Source organism: Ambystoma mexicanum, chromosome 11 (genome assembly GCF_040938575.1).
Source record: "Ambystoma mexicanum isolate Mex_15411 chromosome 11, UKY_AmexF1_1, whole genome shotgun sequence".
In the NCBI taxonomy this organism is placed as follows: Eukaryota; Metazoa; Chordata; class Amphibia; order Caudata; family Ambystomatidae; genus Ambystoma; species Ambystoma mexicanum.
Genome location: NC_090934.1, coordinates 139353182 through 139374613, shown reverse-complemented (window position 1 = coordinate 139374613; position 21432 = coordinate 139353182). Strand labels below are relative to the sequence as shown.

General features: G+C 47.1%; 1 protein-coding gene across 5 annotated transcripts in view; it reads left to right on the top strand.

Moving 5' to 3' along the window:
* FHL3 (four and a half LIM domains 3) overlaps positions 1-21432 on the top strand; it is a gene marked incomplete at its 3' end in the record, with an annotated part of 254792 nt that overhangs the window by 197778 nt on the left and 35582 nt on the right. For 3 of the 5 annotated variants that reach the window (XM_069622665.1, XM_069622667.1, XM_069622666.1), the window contains 2 exon segments: positions 7203-7384; positions 11832-12006. In XM_069622665.1, the coding sequence (XP_069478766.1) occupies positions 7229-7384; positions 11832-12006 (331 nt within the window). In that variant the 5' untranslated portion in view covers positions 7203-7228. 5 annotated transcript variants of the gene reach the window in all.

Genomic DNA, 21432 nt, shown 5'->3' with positions numbered 1-21432 from the left:
TCACATGCTCATCCAAAGACTTAGAAAATATCAATATGTCGTCCAGATAAACCCAAACAGACAATCCTAACAAATCACCAAAGATGTGGTCCATGAGTCGTTGAAAAACAGCGGGGGCATTACATAAGCCGAAGGGCATAACCCGGTATTCAAAGTGCCCAAATGATGTTTTGAAAGCTGTCTTCCACTCATCCCCATTCCTGATGCGTATCAGATGATAAGCTCCACGAAGGTCCAATTTGGAAAAGATTCGTGCTGTATGCAGGGTTTCAAGGATACTACGGATCAAAGGTAAAGGGTACCGGTCCTTGATTGTAATGTCGTTCAGCTGTCGGTAGTCTATACAGGGTCTCAACGTGCCTTCTTTCTTCTTTACAAAGAACAGGGGAAACCCTGCGGGTGACTTTGACGGTACAATGTACCCCTTTTCTAGGCTCTCAGATATATATGCCTGAAGAACTTGCTTCTCTTCACGGGTCAACGCGTACAACTTTCCATGAGGTATGACATGGTTCGGCAACAGGTCAATAGAGCAATCAAAGGACCGGTGAGGAGGAAGGGGTATGTTGCCGGGTTCAGAAAATACATGTTGGAAATCGGCATATACCTGTGGAACCAAAGACGTGGAACATAGATGAACCCCATTGTTGTCCGTTTTTAGAGAAGTCGAAACAGTCATGGTGGGAACAGATGGTTTGCGTCCATGAGCACACCTTTCGGAAGAAAAGGTTAGAGACTGAGTTCTCCAGTCTATCAGAGGATTGTGATGTTGTAACCATGGTAGTCCTAAGACCATCTTGTAGTTAGGTGACTTTATAACATCAAAGGCGAGTTCCTCGTAATGATCAGAAATCTGAAGAGCCAATCCGACCGTGAACTGACTAATCGGCCCTGAAGACAAGGGAGTACCGTCAATAAGCTCCACCGACAAAGGAGTAGGCCTGGAAACAAGTGGTATTTTATGTCGGGCGGCGAATGTATCATCGATGTAGTTGCCAGAAGCCCCGCAATCCAGCAGAGCAGATACCTCCAGGTCTCTGTCTGGTAATTTGATCCTGACTTTTAGGGTCTGTAACACCGTTGGTTGCATGGGCCGACGAATTGAACAAATAACCGAAGGGTCTGAGGAGGAGATGGGACCTGTCGTTGCCCTTCCTATAAACGACAGGTCTCCTAGTTTCCCGACTTCTTCTTCTGCGGGCGTGAAGGACAAATACTCAGATAGTGCCCAGCTGCTCCACAGTAAAGACACAGGCGCAAAGATCTCCTTCGTTTCTTCTCTTCTTCCGACAACGGCCCTCTCATGACTCCTACCTGCATGGGTTCAGATCCGGACTCGGTTGATCCAAATGAACCAGCAGGTGAGTTGGTCTTCCGGAAACCGCTTATGTCAAACCGACGTCTCTCAGCCTTTCGTTCGGTTAGCCTTTGGTCAATACGAAGTACTTGATCAATCAAGAGTTGAAGGCTCTCCGGCTCGGGGATGTGGAGCAATTCGTCTTTGTACTCCTCTCTCAAGCCTCGACGAAACAGTGTTTTCTGTGTAATTTCGGGCCACTGAGAATCGGTAGCCAAAAGTCGGAAGCGACTGATGTAGGTGATGATGTCGTTGCTTCCCTGTTTGTAGTCCATCAACTGATTCTGTGCAACGGAGGCCAGATTCGGCGTCTGGAATACTTCCAGAAAGGCTTTCTCGAAGGCAGCAAAGTCGTTCAAGATAGGACTGTTCATGACCACAAACGGGGTTGCCCAAGCTAATGCGTTCCCAGTTAGATTCCCCAGGATATAGCCAATCTTGGCTCTATCGTTGTTGAAGTGGGTGGACCTGAAGAGAAAATGGATCCTACAGTGGTTACAAAACTCTGCCACCCGTCTAGGATCGCCGTCGAATTTGATGGGTGTTGTGTGAGCCAATGGTCCCTCTATTTGAGACGAACTGGATGCTCCTTGGTTTATCATTTGGCGTAATGTTTGATTCTCTTGATGCAGGGTAGTCATCTCAGCTCTGAGTGCTAGCAATTCGTTCCTCATTTCTTGAGATTCTTCCATCTCTGAATCTGAAGGCAGGCGTCTCAATCTATTAAGCTGATCGGCCCGGGAGGACCGCGTACCTGTAATCTTGGTGGTGGATCTTGCAGGGGTCGCCAGTCTGGAGTCCAGGAACTGATGATTAGGCGACACGAGGAATCAGCCCCTCCACCACCCAAAAGAGGAACTGGGTGGAAGTTGGACCGACCCCCAATGTCACGATGAGTACTCTCCAGTTGATCGGGACTTGAGGATCGAAGGCTCAGGATGATAACACCGTAGTTCAGGTGGAGCCGAATGTAGAGGTAAGGATCTTCCGGAACCAAAGTAGCAGAGAGGAATACAGTTGAGGGCTAAAGTCCAGTAGTTGCTGATGGTTCCAGAGGTTGCGGGGTAGATTCGGAGGCAGGCAAGAACAGGAAGAGAGAGTACAGCTGGAGGCTAGCTGAAACCGGATAAGTCCCGGTTAGGTCTGTAGGTTGACAGACTAGTGCCGACCTCAAGTCAGGGCTGGAGGCAGGCTGGCTCAGAACCAAACACTGGTAAGGACTGGAGGTAGGCTGACCCAGAACTGGCCACAGGTAAGGGATGGAGGTAGGCTGACCCAGGACTGGCCACAGGTAAGGGATGGAGGTAGGCTGACCCAGGACTGGCCACAGGTAAGGGATGGAGGTAGGCTGACCCAGGACTGGCCACAGGTAAGGGATGGAGGTAGACTGACCCAGGACTGGCAACAGGTAGGGGCTGGAGGTAAGCTGGCCCAGGACAGGCCACAGGTAAAGGCTGGAGGTAAGCTGACCCAGGACAGGCCACTGGTAAGTGCAGGAGGCAGGCTGACCCAGGGCAGGCCAAAGGTAAGTGCAGGAAGCAAGCTGGCCCAGGGCAGGCCAAGGTAAGAACAGGAAGCAAGCTGGCCCAGGACAGGCCACAAGTAAGTTGAGGCAGGAACAACGAGGGCAGCGAAGCGAACCGCGTTGAGACGCGACTCGCTGGGTTTCGCGGCCTCTTTTATGGGCCGCCGGCGCCCGAAAGGCCTGGGACGCAAGCCGTTCCGTTTCCGGACGCCGGCGGACCCATAACGAGGCTTGAGACGCAAGCCCCGCGAAGAAGGTGAGTTTGGCCCACGGCGCATGCGCGGAGCCGAGAGAAAGGCCTACCGCGCATGCGCCGAAGACCGCCAGCCCCGTAGCCCGCTACTCCCCTCCCGGCGAGCCCCCGGAGGCAGATGCGCGGGTAGACTCGCCAGGAGGGGAAGAGAGCGGCAGACCCCCGTCTCCCGTGTGACATAACAGTTAGCCTGCATAGTCAATGATGAGTTACCATGGGATTCATAGTCCAAAGCACCTGGAGACCGAAATAGAGCACTAGTGCCATCCGATTTCAATGTTAGGAGGAGTAAAAGAAAAAATGAGGATGTTGATCTAAGTAATTGTTCCCCATGGTCCTTCTCACACTCGGTGCCACTCTTCGTCAAGACACTGGCAGCAGGCATGGGCATGCAGATTTTCACAGGCAAACTCCTACGTTCCTGCTTCATAGATTCCAAGGATAAGATCATAACAATGTTGCATAACCTTAGGATGTACCACTTGGTGTGGCCTTTCTGACTGGCTTTCAGGAAGGAAGGAATGAACGAACATTGTCACCGGTTATTTTCTCCCATGAGTCTTAGGGCAAAGGTAGGCAGTCTTTGCCTCTACAGATATTTTGCACTACAACCCCCATCAGCCCTTACCAACTTAGTCCCATGCGGGATCATGGGAGTCGTAGTCCAAAACATCTGGCAAACCAAAGGGTGAGGACCCCTAGCCTAGGGCCGTACAGTGCTCATTCATGTCGTAGAAGGACCATACATTTTATGCATGTTCGAAAGGCCCAGCTGATCGAACCTCTGGCCCAACGTGTTCACTCAATCCAGGCAGCGGTCCCACATGCAATGATGGAGCGGTTAAATATGGGTATCCAGTGATTTCGGTGGACTCGGGCCCGCTGGCTGAAAATGAAACTTCTATTGGCTGGAAGGCAATGATTATTCAGTGGCTTCCTGAATTACTTGCTAGAAACGAGTGCGGGAAGGAAGCGCTTCATCAGTGCATTTCTCGTTTAGACCTATTTGCACCTGGAGTCTACTCTTTGGGTTGTTAATCTGCAAAGGATGTAGCGATAATTTCCTACACAGTCCCACCCTAGATGCATACGGCGATAATGCCAGCTGTTATTTGCACAGCAGCAGCTAGGTTCAATATTCTGGCGAGCGATGAAATGCAGCTTCCCAGAAAGCGTGCTTGGCTGGAACACTTGGAGATAACACTTGAATGAATCATACCTATTATCCAGCACTGTTGCCGGTGGCGGTCTGCCTAAATCTCCGACCTGATTCGTCATCCTGCGTGCTCTCATGATAAGCCAAACCCTCTGATCATCGTTGGACTTCAGACACCTGAAACCCATCAAGACCAGCTGAAAGTCCTCCAGGATCCATCATCCTATAGAATTCTGTGACTGAGGTCATGTGATGCTCCGCCTCTGGTGGTCTCCGGAGATCCACCGGGACTTGGTGTCACCCACACATTCTTGGAGCGATGGCCTAGTTGTATTAAATGCATATTGCTAAGGATAAGAGTCGGTACTAACTTCCATCTGAACCAACCTGTTGCTATGCTGTCTTTTTTTTCTGCTTAAAGTTCCTCCTCCTTGAGGCGAATACAAATGGCATTCTGTAGAATAATAATACATTTCTTATATAGCGCTACACACCCATAGGTCTCAGAGCACTCAAATAACAGAAGACATTATGATCCCACAGAATGGTATTCAATTTATCGACCTCGGAGGGATAAAAGGTTGAGTTGACCCTGCCAGGATTCGAACCTGCTACAGCAGGCTGTGCACACATATCAGGGACGAGCGCTTAGCTCACTGTGCTATCTGCCCGGCTATACTGGAATGCAAAAGATCTACAATTGTAACATTTCCTTAAATGAAATGTGCACCATAAGAAGGCAATATGCATTGTATGGGCAGTAACTCCAGTTTAGAGGAAGAACGTACCTGGCGATATGAACAAATTCTTGTTTAAATCAGAGGGGGACCTCGGGTAAATGAATATGATGTGCATTGTTTCTGAGTACGGGGATGGGGACAACTGCCTCTTTTGTTCTTAATCAAAGGCAGGGGGAGAACTTCACTTTGATCATGTGGACCTCAGCGTTATTTTATCATGATTGGGTTTGCACGGTGTCAAGTAATGAGGATGCCGTGCAGGGTCTCCTTGTCACTCCTGCTGCAAGCCACCCTCCAGGCAGCAAGCAAGGTTGTCTCTCTTCCAGCACAGAGCATCTGGAAACAACTTAACAGTTGCATACTGTTCAACTATTGCAGGGGTCTGCAAGATGTGCCTCGCCAGATGGTTTGGACTACAACTCCCATGATCCTTTGCCATTGACTATGCATGCTAGATAGGTCTGATCAGAGTTGTTGATGCAAAACATTTGGAAATCCAAATTTTGCAGATGCTTGATCTATTGCAACAAATTGTAAAAGGGTGGTGCCTGGCACATCACTGAAGACGTCAACATCCACAAGTGACAATCATTTCTCTTTCTTGTCTAAGCATTTGAAATATATATTTTAGAAGGTAGTCATGCCAACTTTCCATAGAATCTAAGCATTCATTCACGTAAAGATGTTTGATTATGTCATCACAATTATTTTAGCTGAGAGGCAGATATGTTGGAATCCCAAGATTTATATAGAACTGCGTTTATTGTTTATTTCACTGTTAAGTGTACGCTGGGCCTATGTTTGCATTTAATTGCCCGTTAGCTGTATTGTCCACAGAAACGCTTCTCATTTATCTTACTGACAAAGTGAATTGAAAAAGGAGTTATTGTTCTTGGTGCTTAAAGACAGCATTGACATCGAATCTTCCTTTGCTCCTGTTTTGATTGTTAAAAGAAGAAATTAAAATAAGTGCCCCTGTCACGGAAATCAAAAGCCGGCACCATAGCAAGCCAAATAAATTCGATCAAATGTGATTAGGTCAAATGTTTTAGGTCAAATAGACCCAAAACTTTATCATGCATACACATTTCCAACATCTGTTGTGCCTATTTTCCCATCACTGTTTAGCAGCCCCGAGCCTGTATCTTTGGGGATGCGGTCTCCAAGGAGACTGACTCTATCCAATGCTGCCTCCCTAGACTTGGAAAGAGAAATCGGATCATGGCAGGCCAACCATCTATTTTACTTGAATACCTGTCCCTACGTATTTTGGGGAACCATCTGGGGATATCACTGTTTCCGCAACCAAGACCTGTAGTTTGCTACCCTGGATTTTCAATAAATAGCCTAACAAGTCGAATTTCTTGCAGATACTTTATACATCTCAATTAAGCATTGCAGCCCTAAAGTAGGCGTACATTCTCATGACTGTGCAATCCCACTAATTTTGATGCAAGAACCCCACTTTATTTGGTGCCCACTGCATTCCCATGTACTTGGTCTCTTTACAATCTACATGTAATTTAAATCATCCAGACTTGGATTGTATCCTCATAGGCAGAAAAGATGATGAATCAGCAGTATTATTTTCCTTTGTGGGGAAAACATTTCCTTCACCCCGCCCAACTCACCGTGGCGATAATATATTTGCTTTCCTGTTTGTTTTGAGTGTGCTCAGTATAAGGTCTGGTTGAAGAGAGTTTTCTCCCTAACAGACCTTATGCACACCACCTTTCATTGATTGAGCTGTTCAACAAAGCAGAAAGTGGCTACTATTAGGATTCAGGTTTTTGGTCAACAGAATGAGAATGCGCCTGGAGTCGATCGGGTGTATAACTGTGTGGACATTGAGTGTGGACATTGAGACGGCACGGCCATTGACACAGATGCTCGTGACTGGTTGCAGTGACTTGACATGGAAAGTACGCGATCTAACGAGGAGAACAGCGGCACCTGTGGAACCCTTGCTCCAGCTGCGGCCCGTGGTAAGCCAGTATACCCATAGACAGGGGTGTGTGGCTCAATTGGCTGTTACTGCATTGCAGAGCATTTTCACTTACTTTGAAGTTTGTGTTTTATGGGTACCTTATGAAATTTGCATCTCTGAAGCTTTGAATAATAGACTAAAAAATGGGATCTTTCTTCTTACGTCTTCGTGTCTTGTTTTCCAGCAGTGAGCGACAATAGCAGAAAAGCCATGAGTGAACCATTTGACTGCGACAACTGCAAAGAGTCCCTCTACGGGAGGAAGTATATCCAGATGGACGAAGGACCGTACTGTATCCCCTGCTATGACAGCCACTTCACCAACACGTGCGACGAATGCAAGGAGTTGATTGGCCACGACGCAAGGGTAAGTATGGCCAATTGAATCTCCAAAACATTATTGTGAACAGTACGTTTTTCAAGATCAGGTCTCTGTGTTTCCATTGCATGGATGAAAATGAATTAAGTGCCTGGGGGAAATTTCTGTAGTCTTCTTTTTTATTTCACTAGTGATCGGTGAGTGTCAGTAATGACCAGGACTGATCACTTGTAATTTTGTCATTGACCCTTCCACTTTTGTTGGGTACTCACTGGAACAGTAATTTGCAAGTCAATACCCCTAATATACTACTTATTAGTGGGAAAGGAACGTTTTTACAATGGCAACTTCAATTTCCAATGTAACTTTATAGTCCTAATACATCCAGGCACTTACAGATGTAGGTAGAGAAGACCACATGGAATCTAATTATGTGCCCTGAGGACGTTCACTGAGATCAAACACAGGCTAGATAGAAAATAATGTGCTCTCAACAGCTCTTTGTTGGGTTAATTGCAAGAGCAAAACTAAATCAATTTCCACAGTGTTCTGGTTCCTCCCGTTCTCCTAACATGATAAAGCAGTTGCGCAGGTGTGTGCAGGATGGTTTAAGCAAAACAAAATCATCCAATTCAAATGTCTCTCACTGCTTTTTAGGGCTTCCCTATTGTTCTGTAGTCAGCAGAACCATGGTGCTGGTCTTGCACAGCCCTGGAGGCCATCTCCTGGTGCTCCTTCTAGGACCCTCTCGGCTTCCCTCCCTCAGGGCTTTGGGTCACAGGGTCTCCAACCCTAACTGCCTGTACTCGTTGCCATCATGCTTAAAGGTCATTGCAGCTGTTCCCTAACAAACATCCCTGGCCTTGCCACTGACTGCTCAGGCATGTGGTCCTTCCTCCACCAATCTTCTTGCTTAATATAAGATCTCCTTCCTCGCCGCACCAGTCTCTTCCCTCTTCTTCTGCACTCTTTTGATGTTCCTCGATTTCTCTTTATCCCTAATTGTTACCACTTCCTCCTTCCTGTCTCTTATTCCTCATCCTCTCCACTTCTTTCTCTTGACTCCTCTATTACATCCTCAGTGATTTGCCAAGTTTCCCTTTTTACTTTCACTTCTCTCTGTCACTTCCACCGTCTGTTTCTTGATGTTTCTATACTCCTCTGCCTCTCTCAATCATTCTTCCTCCAACTTGATTTACATCTCCACCATCTCCCTCTCAATCTTAATTAATTCCTCCTAATTTTATTCCAGCTCCCTCTGAAGTAGTCCTTACTTTCCCCAACCTCCTACTGAGTCTCTTCTTCTCCAGCTCTTGAGGCTCCTCTTTTCCAAACCTTCTGGCCCTTTCTCAGACTAGACTTCTGAGGTCTTTCCTCAGCAGTCTGGGTAATCTTTCATGCCCTCTTGTGTGTCTTGCTTCCCAGGCCCCTGGGCCTTTCGCCCCCAGCCTTCTGTATCAACCCCCCCCCCAGTTTTCTGGTCATTCCACCAACCTACTTCTTACCCCAGCCTCATGTGTCCCTATTCGCCCATCTCCTTTGGCCTCCCGACTCTTTCTCCTGCTTACACCCAGCTTTCTCTCCAAATGGCCTCTTCCATACTCCCACATCATTCTGCCACAGGCCCTTCATAATATAGGGCCTTAGCCCGCCCCTGGCCTGATGTAAGGGAATTCAGGTGTGTCTCTTTAGGCGGCTGGTGTAGGGATTGACCTTAGGACTTTGTCCCTGGAGATGGCTTCCAGATCTGATGAGAGTCTTGGTGATAGCTAGCTAATCCCTCCCTTCGGTGACAGTACCTCTTGTTGTCACACCCTTGCCCTGTCCTCGGGGTGAACTACCCTAGCCTGCATGGTCTTTCAGAGTGGAGACCTTGTGAGATGAATGGATGCCTAGCACTTGATTCAGTATCACACTCGCTCTCTAGAATTACATGTGATATCTGCACCTGTGTTGAGGGTGCACATGCTGCTGTCTTCACAATACCACCCCTGCTGGATTCCCTTAAGGGACAAGGGTCTCATAAGGTGGCAAGGTGACAAGCCCATGCCACCTGCGTGTCATCATGTCACCTCTGGGCTCAGGATCATGTAGCTTGCTGCGGCACCCGGGCCCCTTGGCGACCCCAGCAACCTTCAGCAAGGTAAGGCAAGGGCTTTGGCACAGTGGCCACTAAATTCTCTATCTATTTCTCCTCAAAATTAGTTTTTTCGCTAATGGAAGTCCAAATTCACCCTTTTTGCCCTGGTGAAAGAAAGGAGACACCTTTACGCAGCAGGGGCCCTATTAACTATTTAAAGGACAGTATTAATTTTGCTCCTATGTCCCTTGTCCTATGTCCCATGGCTGCTTTTTGACTGTCCAGTCCGGGTGCTGTATACTAGCCATCTCGTGCTGTGACAAGTGCAAGTTGAACGCCTACAACTTCTGTGGGACCCATTAACTTGTACTGCCACAAGTCCAATCACCCTACAGCAAAGTATCAGAGCGACAGGTTCGGCCTTGTACAGAAAGATCTGGGTTCAAGGCTCGCCAGGAAGTCAGGCAGGAGGTCCATATCTGAGAACCCACTCTCATTGGCAGCATCAATTCAGTGTAATGTCTGTCGGTTCCCAATGCAGTATATCGAAAGTAAGTTGGCAATGGGATCCTGCGCACACCTTTATGAAAATATTTATAGATGACATCACATAGGAAAACCATGTGATCCAGTATTTTAGAAAACTATTGAACATTTTGTTTGTCATATATTGTAGTCTGCCAAAGCAACTCCGAAATATCACACGTAGAATCCCCATTAAATACAGTGATAACAATACATAAAATCAGTAACATTGTTCCATAAATAATCAATTAAACAGCGAGAAATTGATGCTTACTATTGCATATCATTATAGTATACTTCTCTGAAAGGTTTTATTACTAACCACAATTTATAAACTGCATATTTTGATACAAGTGTTTACATATTTGTATTTTTATTAGATAGTAAGTGGACCAGTTTCGGTTTTGCAAATTTCCTTTATCAGCCAAGGCTTCATCAGGACAAATATGCTTTTGGTGGTCTAAGGACATAACATTTTCAAATTTAAAGCAGAAGATGAACTTGGAAGTTATGATTCTGTAGTTTGTTAATATTATCCCACAGTGTGGATTACATGGCAAAGCAGGCCCTCATTTATTTCCCGAAGTGGTGAAAGGCATCTGCCTGGGAACTCACTGTGTCATGTTTTCAGCAGTTATTTATAATGGCATGCGTCACTCATTGCTCTTCCAGTACTTGGAATCATGGGTTCCCTATGGACTCTCAGGGGTCTTCCATGCATCGCGGAAAGCGCCAGTGGCTTTGTTTTTCCAGAGTAAAGTGCTCCTTGTGAAACCGGTGAGAGAGGCGATCTTAAGGAGAATCCAGTGCCTAACTCGATTGGGAGTGGGCTGCACTGAGCCAGATATCAGTCTGAAAAGATATACATTGGAATAACAGAATAAAAGAAAATCTAAAGCCGCCTCTTTATAATTTCTGCATTAACATAGCTACAAAGAGCAAGAAGGGTCCACCACAAATCACCCTGTATGGGTCATGGGGTGCCCATTTATAGCTAAACAAACCCTCTGGAATAAATGTAATTCAAAATGTGGTCCAATGCCTTACAAAAATGGATAACTAGTTGAGCTGGATGCAGGTAGTGGTCAATAGTCACAAGGTCCAACACATAGTCCTTTAGGATGCTACTGAAGCGCTTCAGTGACCGACTGTTGGTCATCCTGGTCAGCCATTTGTTATTAGAACATCAGTACGCAGTTGTATTCTCTATCTTGGAAACCACAAATTGCACCAGCCGGGCAGATTTGCAATTGGTATTTTATCTGTACCTCAGATAATGGCCTCTCCTTTCCTTCTGCACCCAGCTTGTTAATTATTCCTCCAGTCTGGGATCGGAATATTCACCCGTCACCCCCTGAATGAAACAGACTTCATTTCCCTGTCATTGTCCTTCTTTCTTCGCTGCCTTCATGTATGCCTGTGTTTCCCCAGTATGGTGCACTGTCCACCTTTTGCAAGCCTCCTTATACCCCACTTCCCTTTCTATCCTCAGAGGATAACTCTCTCCTCCTCCACACATATGCATGTGCTAGTCTCCACTAGCATTGGAGGAGCGGTCTAATTAAGTGTTCCAGTGCTAGGGAGTACTAAGACCCTACCATACATCTAGAAAGTGCAGAATCGCCCATTGCCAAATGTTTCTACTTAACATCCAAGGACTGCAGAGTGGCAAATAAGCCTCTGATCTACAGAATGGCTTCTGTTCACTCTTATGCTATCAATACCACCATTGCCCAGGAGTTTCTAATTTACCAACTTAATCAGGATAGTGTTGCCTACATCAAATGTGGTAGATATCATTTTGAGTCTACTAAGCTTTCCCAAGTAAGAAAGAAGTCTATTGTGCTTTACACCCAGTTGATGTTTCTCCCACCACTTCCGTTCTCTTAGGAGCTGTACTACGAGGATCGCCATTACCATGAGCACTGCTTCCGGTGCTTCCGTTGTGACCGCTCGCTGGCAGACGAGCCCTTCACGTGCCAAGACGAAGAACTTCTCTGCAACGACTGCTACTGTAGCGAGTTCTCCTCCAAGTGTGTGAGCTGTGACAAAACCGTCATGCCAGGTGAGCCAGGATCTCAACCTGCAAATTCCCATACATACATGTTGCTAGAAGATTGGGTGTTGTTAAGGAAGTTTCTACTCGGGCAGCCTGACATGTTACCTTTGGTGGAAAATGTGAGAAAATACCGATGTCACACTGGAGGAATGCGCGGGTCCGTCGTGTGGGAGAGTTCTAGTGATTTTCAAGTGTTTGCTACTGACCCTACTGCAACCCATAGGAAAAGGAAACCAACATCCATCCCAATTTGGGTCCACTGTGCCTTTCAGTTCCAACCATGTCAATGGGGGTCATTACAAGTTAGGAGGTAACCATGCCGCTATTAGCGGCATGGCTACCCCTTACTGGGTACCGGGTCCAGGTCGGGGTTCCTTGAATGAGGAATTACCGGGCCATTCCGACCTTGGAGGTCCCGGTAATTCCTCATTCAAGGAACCCATCCCCATTCCCATTCGAGCCCCCATAGGGCTCAATGGAAATGGGGAGGGTGCTAACAACGGGCCCGTTAATAACGGTCCGTTAATAACGGTGCCTGGTAAAACCAGGCATCCTTAGCGGGTCCCGTGAGCAGACTCGTAATGAGGCAGTAAGGGGTTGACGGCTCCGGCATCTTTACCGGTGCCGTTAACCCCTTACCACCTCACTCGTAATAACCCCCAATGTCTATTCTACTAACATCAGGAAACACATTAGCACCTAATGGCATCCACTTTGGCTTTGTAGGCGGAGAGGGCCCCACATTGGTCCACACTAAAAGAGGCAGTGTTTCAGTCTGTATAGGATGACTCTGCTGGTAAACCTGAGTGTCTCCTCTGCTGCTTATGGTGCCCATAGCCTTGTTTGATAAATGCCACTCACCGTCATAGGACCTAACATCTCTCATATCATCAAACCTTACATTGTCTTTCCATATCGTGGGTTCTATCGGGAACCTGCCACCCCAAGAACATAGAATAATCTCCTGGTGTTCAGAGACCACAGCCTGTATGCATGCCTGTGCGGGATTAGTGAAGCGTGAGCCTAGTTGGGAAGTGCTGTAGTGCTATACAGTTGGGACTCAACCAGGGAGTTAGAAGTAGGGTGCGGGGCTGGCAGGCGTACGGATAGGTAGGGTGATCAGGGTAGGGGGAAGCTCCACTGGGGAGAAATTGGGCGATCAGTGATTGGTGATCTGTTTGTTGAAGAGTAAGGTCTTCAGGTCAGGTATATTTAAAATTTGGGACAAAATCTGGCCTTGTTATATTGTGACATAGTGTGACCTCTTGAAAATGGGACATCACGAACCCCTGCATCTTGTTGCTGGTAAGGTAGCTCAGTGGGATGAATGAGATGAACGCTTGCTGCTGCGATTTGCAGGTCACAGGCTCGAACCCAGGCAAGGTCAAATTAGCCTTTCATCCTTCCGATGTTGATAAATGAGTACCTACTTCGGTCAGGTGATAATTGTATGTACAATGTTCTATATACAATGCTTTGGTGAAAGCGCTATATAAATAACAAATAAGTACCATCATCTTCTTTGCATGGACCATGCACAACTTGACTTTGGGCCTCATTCTAAGCCTGGTGGTATTCTGCTGGTAGATCCGGCGGGATACCACCAGAGGGAATACCATTATAGCACTCTTGTCGAGTGCCAGTAAGGGCAGGTTAATCCACATTCCCTGGAGTCCAATAGGACTCCATGAGGGGGATTGCCAGTATTACTGGCACTGGTAAAATCGGCTGTTTTTTGCAAGTGGGGTGCCCAACTTTTAGCTGGAGGTAAATCGGGTCACCCCACCGGCAGACTTGTAGTTTGCTGGTCCAGAAACGTGGCGGTAAACAGAATTACCAGCAGGTTAGTTCCGGACTAGCAAATTTAGAATGACCCCCTTTGTCGCATTGATTAGGCCTATGCTGTAATGTCACCGCTTTGTATCATAGGTGTAACATGATCTGTTGATATCTCAGGGGTGTGCACCCATGCTTCATGCATTGTCCAATGGGAAGTTACGATCTGTAAGCGTAGAGTACCTCTTCTCCGGTGTCTGCAATAACTTTACTCTTTTACTTCTTGGAAGATGTGTATCTGTGCTTTGGTTTTAATGTTTTTAAAATGCTATTTCAAATCATCAACTGAAACACATACATTAACCCTTTGAATGCTAGCCCTTCCTTCTCCCCTCTCACCCCCACTGAATACCATATAGAAAAATATATATTTTGGGCGAGGCTCTCTGGGATTTGATTTATTCACGCAATGTACTGCCCCTCCCCAAATGCTGGGGCACCTATGCGTTATAAGGGAATAATAAACCCACTTTCTTAGGACATTGTGGTGTGTGGACCAACAGAAACACAGACATGTGAGATATGATTCGATGGTTTTTATTTAACCAATATGCTCTGCTGGGTTGGGGAAAACACCTATAGAATGTACAGGACGTTAATATAACATAATAAGGTCATTTTAAAGCGACATGTGAGGTTGGGATTAACAAATGTATGCTCTGAGGTTATAGATAAAGGAATTCTCCCTCTTCCCATCCCTCCTCGCCTCTTCCCATCCCTCCTCGCCTCTCTGCTCTATGCAGGAAAGCCTGTGTAGGTCAAAATATCTGTTTCCCCCGTTACTCCCCAGGCAAGTCTTCTTTCATGGAATCATGATTCGTCCTGGATTACTGCCCACGCCATGCTTCCTTCCTGGGTTACTTCCCAGGCCATGCTTCCTTCTTGGGTTACTGCCCAGGCTATGCTTCCTTCCTGGGTTACTGCCCAGGCCAGGCTTCCTTCCTGGGTTACTGCCCAGGCCAGGCTTCCTTCCTGGGTTACTTCCCAGGCCATGCTTCCTTCTTGGGTTACTGCCCAGGCTATGCTTCCTTCCTGGGTTACTTCCCAGGCCATGCTTCCTTCCTGGGTTACTTCCCAGGCCATGCTTCCTTCCTGGGTTACTGCCAGGCCAGGCTTCCTTCTTGGGTTACTGCGCAGGCCAGGCTTCCTTCTTGGGTTACTGCCCAGGGCAGGCTTCCTTCTTGGGTTACTGCCCATTCCAGGCTTCCTTCTTGGGTTACTGCCCATTCCAGGCTTCCTTCTTGGGTTACTGCCCATTCCAGGCTTCCTTCCTGGATTACTGCCCAGGCCATGCTTCCTTCCTGGGTTACTTCCCAGGCTATGCTTCCTTCCTGGGTTACTTCCCAGGCCATGCTTCCTTCCTGGGTTACTTCCCAGGCCATGCTTCCTTCTTGGGTTACTGCCCAGGCCAGGCTTCCTTCTTGGGTTACTGCCCAGGCCAGGCTTCCTTCCTGGATTACTGCCCAGGCCATGATTCCTTCCTGGGTTACTGCCCAGGGCAGGCTTCCTTCTTGGGTTACTGCCCATGCCAGGCTTCCTTCTTGGGTTACTGCCCAGGCCATGCTTCCTTCCTGGATTACTGCCCAGGCCATGCTTCCTTCCTGGGTTACTGCCCAGGCCAGGCTTCCTTCTTGGGTTACTGCCCAGGCCAGGCTTCCTTCCTGGATTACTGCCCAGGCCATGCTTCCTTCCTGGGTTACTGCCCACGCCATGCTTCCTTCCTGGATTACTGACAGGCCAAGTTTAATTCCTGGGCCACTGCCCAGGCCAGGTTTCCTTCCCAGATTACTAGCCAGGCCAGGATTTCTTCCTGGATTACTGCCCAGGCCAGGCTTCCTTCCTTGGTTACTGCCCAGGCCAGTCTTCCTTCCTGCATCGCAGCCCTCGTCAGGTTTCCTTCACGGAGTACTACCCAGGTAGGCTTCCTTGCTGGATTACAGGCCAGTCCAATCTTTCTTTCTGGATTACAGCTCAGGCCAGTCTTCCTTCCCGGATTATTGCCCAGGCTAGGTTTACTTCTCAAGCCATGCTTCCGTCCCAGATTACAGCCCAGGCCAGGCTTCCTTCCTGGATTTCAGCCCAAACCAGGCTTCCTTCCTGGATTGCTTCCCAGTCCAGGCCTACCTTCCGTATTATTGCCCAGGCCAGGTTTCCTTCCAGGGTTGCTGCCAGGACAGGATTTGTTTTACTAGGTTCCTGTATAGGCCAGGTTGCTTTCCTAGGTTACTCTCCAAGCCAGGCTTCATTCCTTGAGTACTGCCAAGGCCAGTCTTCTTTCTTGGATTGCTGCTCAGGGCAGGTTTCCTTCTTGGGTTACTGCCCTGTCCAGGATCCTTTTGTGGTTTACTGTCCAGGTCAGACTTCTCTAGTACTTCACTTCGAAGGGTTTGACGGTTTTCAGTGCCCCTTCATAATTGTAGTACATATTATTTTTTCCCTTACCATGGGTGCAATCTCACTCTCACTCTCCTCAGAACAGTGCCAGAGTTTCACCGTCTAGCAAGCCAGCTGGTCTCCTCTACTGGCGTGTACCCTTCAACACGTCTTCTCTCAAGACTGTGACACTCACTGGCTGTTAGATTTAGTTGTGCCTCATTGATATGATATGATTTGATATGATTGGTTATTTATAACGCGCTTAATACCAAGAGGTTTATAAGCGCGGACTCGGGGATCGAACCTGCGTTGCTCCGTGTCGTCTTGCTTCCAAGGCGAGAACGTGGCCCTTAAGGTATTCTCCCCTGTATTTGGTGTTTATTGCGTGTAATATTCTCCATGGCCTCTCCCAGAGTTCCTCTGAGCACCAGGTGTCCGTTCTCTGCATTCTTATTGGTCAGTTAGAAGGGGGCAGGGGAGTCTTTAAAAGGGCGGACTGCCATTTTGGTCGTACTCCATGTGCTTCCACCCTCCGTACTGCTGAATGGTTGCCTTCACTCTTCTACACTGCCGGCTACTTCACTCCCCTGCTCTGATTTTATTCTTTTTGTATGTTCCCTCTTCTCGCGAGGGCAGTATGAATGTTTGTGAAACCTCCTGTCTGCTTGGGTATCAGAAGAACCGTTTCTCCTCCCATGTAATAGGGCAGGAGAGAGATGTGACTTGTGCTTCCAATGGGGGTGTGGGAACCAGTAGACCTGCTCTTAATGGGTAGTGTTTGTAGTGTGTTTCCTACAGCTCCCTTATTTTGGCCAGGAAGGTGGTCTTCTTTGGAATGTTTGTTTCTCTGTAGGTTTTATTATTTTGACTCCAGTTTGTGCATTTCCAGATCCACTCCAGGTTTTTGGTCTGCCTGGGGTGATCATTGGCACTTGGAGTGGAGAACATATCCTGGGTGATCTGCCATATCCCATCTCCCTCATTTCCCGATCTTTGATGCCTGATTCCCTCTTCCTCTGCACACTGAGATGAAAACATGAGGCAGGCGAGCACCCCTATTTTGGAAGGATCTTCAGTAACAGTTGACGCTTGTTTTGGGGGATTCGGGTCACTTCACAACAGTTGATAGATCATGGCAAAATATTTCCGGTCCCAGTGAGGGCAAGATTGTGCACAAGGATCATGAGTTCATGCATACATTTCCAAACATGTTGCTCATGTTTTTTTGAAAATATGTAGTTTAACCCCGGATCTGGGTGTGACTCCTTACATTGAGGCAAGATTTGTTTTATCCTCTACCCCGTCCTCCAGGTATCAAACACTCATACTGTTCAGGTTTCTTAGGATGTTTGTTTAACCTGCTCCTAGTGTTTTCTTCATGAATTGATGAGCAAAGTGACCAATGTTATTTTTAAGTAAGTTGTTCACAAGAATAAGATGTGGGGCCTCATTACGGCCATGGCGCCCCCGTAATGAAGGGTGCCGGTATGGGACCGTCACCCTTCATTACGGTCCGCTCTATTACGAGGTTCCCTTGCGGGACCCGGTAAGGACGCCTGGTAAAACCGTTATTAATGGGCCCGTTATTAGCTCTTTCCCCATTCCCATTGAGCCCTAAGGGGGCTCAAATGGGAATGGGGATGGGTTTTTCCAATGAGGACTTACCGGGTCCTTCATGGTTGGAATAGCCCGGTTAGTCCTCATTGGAGGAACCCGGTACTGGAACCCGGTATGGAGGCAGCTGCCTCCATACTCATGATGAGGCCCATGGTCTTGCTGTTAAAAGGAGGCTCCCACACAAAAGTATCCTTTCAATAATATCACTCGAGAAATGATGCTGTTTGCTACATTTGAGATTAAGACGGGTCAAGCCAGGATCTCTCCTCTTGACTTTATTTCCAGCTCACGAAAATGAAGAGATACTGACAGTATTGACTCTGGACAAATTCCAATACTGTCAGAAGAGTGTTTTGTATGGGATCCGCATTAAATCCATGTGATAACTTCATTACAGTACATATCATCCCTCTCCTTAGGACTTACGTATTAGTTTAGTGCCACGCTTCAATCTTTCCTGTGGTTCCAAGTTAATTCCACACTGGCAAGCCTCGCCAAATTCCGGTTTCCCAGGTCAAGATATGGTGCTGTCGGGAAAATCTTTCTCATGGGCCGCTGCTTCGCTTCCCCCTTTTCTGGTACGGGAGACACCCCAGCTGCTCCCTGCCCCACTTCCATCACCCAAATCCAATCTGACAAGCAGGGGACACCCCTCCTCTGGCACCACCTGCCTAAACCTGATGCCGCTACCCACTCTGGACATACGTCCCCCCGAACTCCAGCTGGTCCCCCCACCTCATTCCCCACTGTGCCCCTTACCTTTTCAGTTGCCACCGGAATTGCTTCTGGAGCAGCACCGCGTTGGGCGATTTTGTGCATGTGCTGATCCACACCAAATGGCATTCAGGAAAGGCACCCTGTCGGGAATATGCTTTCACACAAATGGGGTGATTCCATTCTTGTATTTTTCAAACAGCGCCATGTCAGATTTATTAATAATTCTGGGTATATATTATTATTTAGGTTGCACTTCCGTATTGCATTTAGGGGTGATCCGGTAGCAGACCCGACTTTCCCAAGTCTTATTGCAATTGTTATGTTATGTTGATTTATACCGTGCACCACTGCCACCCAAGGACAGTCTCCAGGTGCTCATGTGGCTCTGCAAGAGAAGAGGGCTGGGTGTTAGTGGGGATAGAATGATAGGATGGGTTCAGAACCAGGAGGAACTGGTGTCTGTGAGCGTTGTCTTGCATATGGGAGTTGATTCGGGAAGCCCTGTGTGTTGTAATCATATGGGTAGGACTCAGTGCCACAGATGTGTGCTAGTGTTTGTGTTGGGTGTGTATGACATGTGATGTTAGGGTGGGGATTGTGGTCATGTGCACTGGTTAGTTGTATACATAAGGGGTCCAGAATCGTGGATGGCTGTTGGGTGGAGGAATATATTGTAACTGTGCATTTGTGTAGTGTTGATGGATTTATGGACTATGTGCTGGGGTGTTCCCTCTAGTGTTGTTTCCAGAATATCAGAGAGTTTGTAGGGTGCAAACATTAGATTCATTCTCAGTGTGTTTATGTGTAGTGTGGCTAGCCTCTAGTCATGTGTAGTGGCGTTGGTTATGTTGGAGGAAGGAAGGAAGGGGTGAAAGTCGGTAGGTTTGGCGATGCCTCTGGCATGGGTCTTTGGTTGCCGCTCAATGGTATTAATGGTATTAATGGTATCTACCAACGTTCTTGGTTGTGGCTCGTCAGCCAATCTCGCTTCCTCTCCAGATCTGGAGGCTGACATCCCCTGCGGGTTTGGTGGTAGATGGTTGGTTGTACCTAGTGTTTTCCTGGTTACTCGTCCTGGATAGTCGTGGCAGTTGGGTGTGGACCTGATGTGCAGTTGGCTGCTGAATGGGTGTGCAGCTGGAGTTATAATAGATGGAGAAATTCTACTATTGCACGCCTCAACAATAAGTCATTCCGAAGTTGCCATGGTCAGACAGAAAACTCTGCTATAGGATCTCATGATTTGAATCCTTTTTCATCTGCCACTTGATTTACTTATATTTTCTCAGGAAACATAGTGGTTGGCAACTATTTAGCTCCTACTTGCAGCCTAGAGGACCCTAGTTAGCGGGTCACCGAAAGCTCCAAAGAGCTTCTTTTGACACCCCAGTTCAACTGGTTCCAGGCAAACATACCTATGTGATATTATATTTGTGTGTAGGTATGTGTATAAAGTTGCACAAGGGCACCTCTAAAGCGCATGTAAACAGATTGGGTTATACAGACCCTCCAGTTTATAGAGATTTTGCAATCCCGCAAAATGCCGAGAAAACGGCCGTTTTGCGCAAAATTACACAAAAACAGCATTCTTTTTTAAATAAAAATGAAATCTGAAAACACTGCTGTTTAAAAAAAAATACTCAGGGTGCCAGGTTCTCAAAACCTTTTTTACGTAAAAAATGAAATGCACTAACACATCTCATCACTTGCGCCCAAAAAAAGAGCAGCCCAATCCACAAGGGACACCTGAATGGGTACATTTTATATGCGCGCCCATTCAGATGGCCTTTTTCACCTCCTTGAGCAAATCAGGGGGCGTTTCTGCCAAATTAAAAGCGCATTCCACATTTCAAAGCAAGATGCACTTTTAAATTTGTAAAAATTGTAGGCAACACTACACGCACGGGATGTGGGGGTGCCACTAAATGACAGGGTACTCCTGACCCTGTCATGCATTTATTTTAAGGTATGAACCGCTGCTGTGTCGCTTGCAATTCTGTTTCTCAAACAGGATAAAAATGTGTTTTTTGGGTCGCATTTTACAGTGGCAGGCTCCTGAAGGGTCTGTCCCTGTGAAAGGCGCTGGGAGCTTGCAGAACACTGTCGGGAGAGCGCTTCTAATCAAGGTACTACCCATTTTGACGGCCAAAAATCGATTGAATGGTGCAATTTTACCTATTTCGGCCATGACCATTCAATCAATTTTTATAAATACCGAACATGTGTTGCAGGGGTGTCACCCGCTCCACATGTTCAGTATTTTTGGGCTTGGGAATTGCAGGGGTGTCCCCCGCTTCCTCAAAATTTGAGGCAGGGGACCGAAAAAAAAGATGACTAAAAAAGGCACCCCCCCGAAGTCGGATCCGACTCGCATTAGAGAGATGGATCTGACACTGCAGGGTTGCAGGGGAAGTGGCAGCGACAAAGCAGTTAAGTAGGGGAGGGGATAGGGTGGTGGTGAAAGGTACATTTTGGGTTGTTTGGCTGAAGTTTAGTTTTAGTTTAGTTTATTTATTTGTATAGTGCAACCAAACCCTGGGGTAACTGGAAGTGCAAATCAATTTGCGGCGAAATTGACTACGGTCCTTTCCGCCGCAAATAATTACACTTTGCGCTACAACTCAAGTCCGTGGAAATGCGCCAGTCACCTTTGAGAATAAGGTGACCTGCTCATTTCCAAAAATGGGTTGTCTAAAAATAGCATATCCTCGGCTCTATTTTTAAATGCCCCATTTCTTGAGGATGTGGGTCAAAATCTACATTTTAAATTAAATAAATGAAAAAATGGTCACACTATGAGAGGGAAAGGAGAGAGATGCAAGATGCAGAAGCATCACAAAAGAATGAAGGACTGTATATTGCAGGAGGAATTGATAGTGTAAGGTG